Source organism: Nanorana parkeri, unplaced genomic scaffold (assembly GCF_000935625.1).
Source record: "Nanorana parkeri isolate BGI_ZX_2015 unplaced genomic scaffold, ASM93562v1 scaffold300, whole genome shotgun sequence".
Taxonomy (NCBI): Eukaryota; Metazoa; Chordata; class Amphibia; order Anura; family Dicroglossidae; genus Nanorana; species Nanorana parkeri.
In genome coordinates, this window is record NW_017306568.1 from 441,795 (window position 1) to 449,240 (window position 7,446).

General features: G+C 45.7%; 1 protein-coding gene across 1 annotated transcript in view; it reads right to left on the reverse strand.

The window, feature by feature from the left end:
- Nucleotides 1–974: 974 nt before the first annotated feature.
- DGKB (diacylglycerol kinase beta) overlaps nt 975–7,446 on the reverse strand; it is a 374,677-nt gene continuing 368,205 nt past the window's right edge. Inside the window, exon 28 of the mRNA XM_018557729.1 lies at nt 975–1,111. Coding sequence (XP_018413231.1) covers nt 1,004–1,111 — 108 coding nt within the window. The 3' untranslated portion in view covers nt 975–1,003. The remainder of the gene's footprint in view (nt 1,112–7,446) is intronic.

Consider the following 7,446-nt stretch of genomic DNA (forward strand, 5'->3'; position numbering starts at 1 on the left):
CATGAGGCTTTGCAAGACTGACAACCACAGACATTTACGGGTCAACAACTTACACAGTGCACTTTCACATCAGTGCCTGCCCTCAAGGAGCTTACAATCTAAGGTCCCTATCCCACTTGCATACACAGGAGGGCCAATTTATCTACCAGCATGTCTTTGGAGTGTGGGAGGAAACTACAGTAAACCCACACAACCACAGGGAGAACATGCAAACTTCTTGTAGATTGCGACTTGCCCAGGATTGGCTAGGCAAGAGCACTAACCACTATGCCACCATGATATGACTCCACGATGCACCTATAGTAGTTTCACCACAGCTGGGGGGGGGTCAGAGTTTGCCTACCCTTGCTCTATTACAATCTATCTAACAAATAATGGCAGTATTTTCCTGACTTTAGCCAGAATCGGAATGTTTTCCTTCTCAGTGCTTAGTCTACAGCCCCCTCTCGTATCTCTTTGGCTACCTGAAAAGGTAAATATTAACTTTTATTATTTATATTTATATATATATTAGGGATGCACCGATAATGATACTAGTATCGGTATCGGTGCTGAGTATTTGGGCAAGTACTCGAAACCCCTTAAAATATTCATTATTATTATTTCACTTGTGCTTCTGCTAAAGCCGGCACCACTAGCGGCCACTGGACAGGGTTGAGAAGTATTGTGTTATATCCTATCTCAATGAAGGGAGGCGCTTGCACCACGTCCGGGGTGCGCCGTGAACTGGTACGATTTTAGCATTCAAGTGTGTAATTGAGTAAACAAAATGCATGCAGATTCACAGGCTGTTATGTTGCTGTATATAAATTAACACTGACCGCACATGCTTAATAAAAAAAAAAAAACTTTCACAATAAATAAAATTATAATTTAACTTTAAAGGAAAAAAACAAAATGTAAAATCAAACCCATTATTCAAAGTACTGGTATTTAAGAGGCCCACGGAAATAGGTCAAGATACCACCACTTTCAATTAATGTGTACAAGTTTTAGCAAATATTCATTCTTTGTTCCTGTTCATTGTTCCTTTGATGAAGGAGGTCAAGAGGCTGTTCCTCGGGGGAGGTCCCATCAGCATGGGGGCTTGGTTTTTGTGAGTAATCTTGATCTAGAAAAGTAACAAATAGTAGAAGAGTCAGTGGTGATATTAACAAGTTGAAGTGTAGGTAAAGCTAACACAATTCTTATTGTGTTTTACATTTTATAGTTATGTATGGATAGGGCCCCTGTCCTGTCTGCAGCTTGGCCATTTCAGCTGTGGTCACATGTTTGCATTATAGAGCACCGGAGCTTTCAGGGTTGGACTGTTGTGGAGACTAAGGGGTTCACATATAAAAGTCCCACCAGGTGCATAGCCAGGCTCATGCTGTCCGCATTGCATTACTGCCCCATATATAGGATTTTCCTATACACGTGAGCGCCATCTAGGGGCACTAGTGCAGTGCAAAAGGCATTTGCCCGGCTAACGCTGTACAAGTGGACCTCTAAATGTTTTCTTTTTCCAAAAACTTTTTTTTCTAGCTTTGGGCAAAGTAGGGAAGTATTTTTACTGCTATTTATTGCTCCATTAGAGAGACGATCCCCTACTTTCTGTCCCGGTGACAATGGCTGCCTGCTGAGCTACACAACTCCCCCAATACCCACCCCCCTATTGATTATCTTTCTTAGCAAAACAATGCTGATGCCTCGGCTCCCATGAGCGTGCCCATACACTGCCTCTAGGGAAAGGGCTTTTGGGAGATGTAGTTGTGGAGATGTTCATGCATCAGTAAGAACTGAAGTTCCAGCATCTTTCCCTGCAAAAAAAATGTTACAAGCCTGGTGATGATGTCACATGGAGTAATAAAAAAAACGAGATGGGGAAAAAAATGCTTTAGTGGGGGAGAGGGAATGTCTTGCCTTGCCGTGTCTTTGTGTTTGTGGAGTCATAGATTACTCGAACACACATGTGGCTCCAGAGGACCCTGCAAGGGAAAGGAGCCACACACAGCTTACTAGCACACACAAGGGTGGTTCCATAGGACCCTGCAAGGGAAAGGAGCCCTGCTAACCTTGTGGACGCCTTCCCAGAAGAGATGAAGCTGCTATAGCGGCAAAGTGCGGGCCAGCTCAATATTGAACCCTATGGACTAAGACTGAGATGCCATTAGAGCTCATGTGCTTGTAAAGGCATCCCAATACTTTTGGTAATATAGTACATATTGTAATTAGCTGATTTATGTTACTTTATATACTAGCTAACGGACGCGTACTCGTCATAGAAAGGTTGGCTTGCCTCAAAGGCCGCCAAAAAACGTCTCCGGGCTAACGAGGCCATAACAAGATCCCTCTGCGAAAAGCCATGGCACAGATTAGGACAATGACACCGGCTCTGATTTACTTTCCCCGTAAACTACCTTCAATGATCCACGCTCCGAAAAGATTATGTCGCCGACGTTTCCTAATTCAAAATTAAAGGAGGAAGACATTTTGCGAGCGCCTACTTAGCTCAGAGCTAATTGAAAGTGATTACCAAACTGGCATTTTCCCCGTGACTTTAAGATCCATGGTTGCACCGCAATCTATGTCCCTAATTGCGCAATAAAAAGGTTACGCGTTGCCGGTGGGCTGGAAGGGCGATAACGTTTTCTCAAAAGTATTAGGAGACATTTTTCTCCGTGAAGCTACAAGTATTCCCGCAATCCGTCATTTATTAAATATCAGGCGTCAGAGGCGCGGCGCGGCCGCCGCGGAAAAGGCTTTCTCTTCTCGGGGACGAGATGCCACTCCGTTAGAGGATATGAAATGTACTATTACAACACATTAGCTCTTTTAATATATGCAGAGATATCAAGCAACTTTGCAAATATAAGCTCTTTACATCCTCCTACTTTTGCTTTTAGAGATGTCAGCGCAGGCCCAAGCTGGTAAAAGCATTGTGTTGTTTATGTTAAGCCTATCTGCAGTCTGCACTCAGTGTACAGAGCAGCCTGTATGCAGACCAGGACTGAAAGCTAGCCTCAATGGACGCCGGCAGAGAGGGTACAGTCACCCGGCGGGATAAGGTATGCCGCCGGGTCCCCTCCTCTCTCCTGATACTGTCGGGTGTTTGGTCCATGACCGATCACCCGACTTTTCAGAGGGGAGTGATACCAAAATGACTGTGGGTCATTTTGGTGTCACCCCTTACAATGGTGTCACCCGGGGCGGGCCACTTCCCCCGCACCCCCCTTGTGACGCCACTGGCTAACATCTGATCAATACACGGGCCTGAATTAAAGTGTCGGTAAATTCTAGACATGCACATTCGGATTCGGACAAACCTGAAAATCAACGAAAATCAGTTGATTCGGCGGTTCGTCCAAATCAGAAATAATGAATTTATTATATGCCCGAATATACTAACACTATATTCAGGCATACATAAATTTGTCTGCAGAACGAGTGACGGCCATCTTTGAGTATATCTTGGTATACACCAAGATGGCCGAGCCCGAATGTAATGCAGAACGAGTGGCGGTCATATCAGCCGCCGGCGCGTTCAGCGCAGGCGCGCCACCATCTTTGAGTATATCTTGGTATACACAGAGATGGCAGCGGCTGAACTTGGGGGCGCCGCCATCTTGGTGTATACCAAGATACACTTAAAGATGGTGGCGCGCAAGCTCATTTTGCATTTTCAATGTGACGTCACACGCTGAACGAGCGTTGGCCATATCGGCTACCGGCACGTTCTGAAGAGGCGCACCGCCATCTTTGAGTATATCTTGGTATACACCAAGATGGCGGCGCCCGTATGTTTGGCCGCCAACATCTTGGTGTATACCAAGATATACTCAAGGATGGCGGCGCATATGGCTGCCGCTCGTTTTGCAAATGGATTTATGTATGCCCGAATATATTTTTGGTATATTCAGGCATATAATAAATTTGTTATTTCGGATTCTCTTTGGCGGTCTGGCTGGTGGTTGCACTCTGATGTCATCACATTCATGGCAGGGCCAGTAGTCCTGCACTGTACATGACGACACCAAGGGCCAGGCCACAACCCTGAGCAGCAGAGAGGAGAGTGCCAAAGCAAGCCGGAGTGAGGAATAAGGCAAAAACTACAGCTTATTCCTCTAACCTCTAGACCCTTGGTTCTCAGATGGTGGGTCCTGACCCAAAAGTGGGTCGCGACCCCTTGTTCAGTGGGTCACCATATGCCATCCACTTTTCTGGATGAGGTTCCCCAGCCTCTCCCTAGAGCAGCACTGTCAGTTCTCGGGCCAAGCAGCCATTCAAAATATGCTGCCCAGTGCCGAGTGTCAGCTTGAGGTGGGATGAGATGGGGCCACGGCTGCGAGGGAACTTCATCCATATGTGCATTGCTTGCAGCTCCCTCGCGTGCCTTGCAGAGGTGCCTAAACCGGAGTGATACAGTAGAAAGGTAGAAAGGTATCATGGCACACTCACAAACCAGCATGTAAAACAACTTGTGTCACCACTAAGGATAATAACAGAGGTTTGGATACACGTCTTCTGCAGAGGATGTGAAAGCCGCACTGCCGCGCCATGGCACCTCTTATAGTGCGGTCCTAACTCTAAACTATGAGAGTCTCCATCTTGGAGCACATGGGGGCAGAAGATTTCAAATTGGGGGCATGCTGCCCGGCCACATGTTTCCATTAAAGGTAATGTTATAGTAAGAAAAAAAAAAAGAAGCTACCTATTTTGAAAATGTTAGTTGCCTGACTGTCATGCTGGCCCTCTCGTTTCAGTACTTTGAGTCTCTGACCTGAAACATGTCAGAAGTTTTGACTTTTCTCCATCTTTGATCTGCAGCCTTGTTTGAGATCAGTGACTTAAAAAGCTCTCAGAAGCTCAGCACAACAGCCGGGCATCTAGCATTTTCAGAAGGCAGCCAGCAATAGCAATGCCTGCTAGAATTACGTTAAAGGAGAACTATGAGGTGAGCGCTTTTCACTCACCTCATAGTTCTAGCCGACCTAGATTTCAAATTGGGTGCATGCACCCAATTTGAAAGCTTCTGCCCCCATGTGCTCCAAGATGGAGACTCTCATAGTTTAGAGTTAGGACCGCACTATAATGAGGTGCCTTGGCGCGGGAGTGCGGCTTTCACATCCTCTGCAGAAGACGTGTATCCAAACCTCTGTTATTGTCCTTAGTGGTGAGACAAGTTGTTTTACATGCTAGTTTGTGAGTGTGCCATGATGCCTTTCTACTGTTCTACTGTTCAAAGCCCATATCGTGTGCACCTTACTGTACAACTGGTAACAAATTGTTGAGTGCGTTTGTCGTTTGTTTTGCTAAACCGGAGTGATGTCACATTCTGGCTGCTGTTACCTCTACAGGGCACGCAAGGGAGTTGTACAAGCAATGCACATATGGATGGAGCTCCAGCACATCACAGCAGGCCACACTGGTCCCAAGGCTGAGGATCCACTCTAGTTCTCGTAAGATAGGGAGACTGGGTGGATCTGCACCTCAATGCCGTTCGTTCCATTGCAGAGCAACTTGGGTGATAACTTAATGGCCAGGAGCAAATGTGGGTCCTGAGGTTACACAGGTTGAGAACCACTGATCTAGACCTTAGTGGTCCCGCTGCAAGGGCATTTTTTTTTTTAAAAGAACACAGTGCCTCACCTTTAAATATATAATTGAAAACATCTTGTTATATCTGTTGAAAGGAGCAGAAGGGGAGGTGCTCTGTAGTCCAAGCACATTTCTTGTGACAGTAACACCCTCCATTACAAAGGTGGCAACGCTGCTCTGTCATACATATGGTACAGTGAAGTACGTACATGCCAGCCAGGACTGGAAGGATCCCCAGAGTCCCGATGCCACTGAATGAATAGGCACTATCCCTGTGACATATTAAGTCCCAGGACTTGTTAGAGATCAGCAGAGACGCAATTAAGTTTTTCAAACCCAGTGTCAGCACTCTGCTCTCTTTCCTCTACCTGTGTACCTACTCTGTAGTTACACTTGCCATTGGAAGACTGACAGGCTGCCATGTCACTGCTGGGAGGGGGAATTAGCGAGCTGCTGAGGGATTGACCTAAATGCTTCTGCTGTGATCTTTGAGGATGAATTACTCCACAATATAAGCAGCTACAGAGGTAAGTGAGGGCTCTTTCTATAGTTCATTTACTGCTTGTTATGAATATATAACTAGTTGAATGTCCATAGCCCGGCCACATGTTTCCATTAAAGGTAATGTTATAGTAAGAAAAAAAAAAAGAAGCTACCTATTTTGAAAATGTTAGTTGCCTGACTGTCATGCTGGCCCTCTCGTTTCAGTACTTTGAGTCTCTGACCTGAAACATGTCAGAAGTTTTGACTTTTCTCCATCTTTGATCTGCAGCCTTGTTTGAGATCAGTGACTTAAAAAGCTCTCAGAAGCTCAGCACAACAGCCGGGCATCTAGCATTTTCCGAAGGCAGCCAGCAATAGCAATGCCTGCTAGAATTACATTAAAGGAGAACTATGAGGGGGGTGCTTTTCACTCACCTCATAGATCTAGCCGACCTGTGACAATGAGACTGTCACATGTCGGCTCAGTAGATCGGGAGGTGAGCGAACACATACCGGCGTTCGCTCACCTCTCGATCCTGTCACGGCTCTCTGCCGTGACAGGGGAGGGGCTGGATTCCCCCCTCCCCGCTCCGATCCGCCAGCGCTGACTGGCGGAACGGACAGGGGAGGGGGCGGGTACAGCTGGCTCTGCCTCTAGATAGGCAGAGCCAGCTGTCACTCACGCAGCTGGGCGGATCCAGACATAATTGTCGGGATCCACTTCAGCTGCGGCGTCTCAGTATACCGCGAGCTACAGCTCGTGGTATACTGAGCCTAGGGTGACGGGAGGACGCTAGTTTGTGCCCTCCCGTTACCCTAAGGAGAACTATGGGGAAAAGACTTAACCCCATAGTTCTCCTTTAAGCCTCATTATACTCACCGCTCTACTGTACTCCTATGTAATCCCCTCCTATTATCTACATACAGCCAGTTCTGTGCTTCTCTCAGCACCGCATATTGCCCAGGCCGGCCCTCCATGGGATTCATTCTTCTATAACCCGTAAAGGAGACTCCACAATTAATTTGTGTAAATTACCTCCAATGAGGAATTCCATATTATTTGTTTTACACTTCACTTATCAAACATGACGCTAATTATTATTCAAATGAGCAACTGCATATTCATTTCGTTAAATCATTAAGCATATAATTAAATAATATTCAATCTAAAATGCTATTCAATCTTCTATTTGTCATCATTTTTATGCCATCAGGCCTGATGGGAAGACAAGAGGCTTGTGCTGGGGGCCAAACTTCACAATTTTAGTGTTAAAAAAGTATCAAAGTATTTAAAAAAAAGAATGATATCTATCTATCTATCTATCTATCTATCTATCTATCTATCTATCTATCTATCTATCTATCTATCTATCTATCTATCTATCT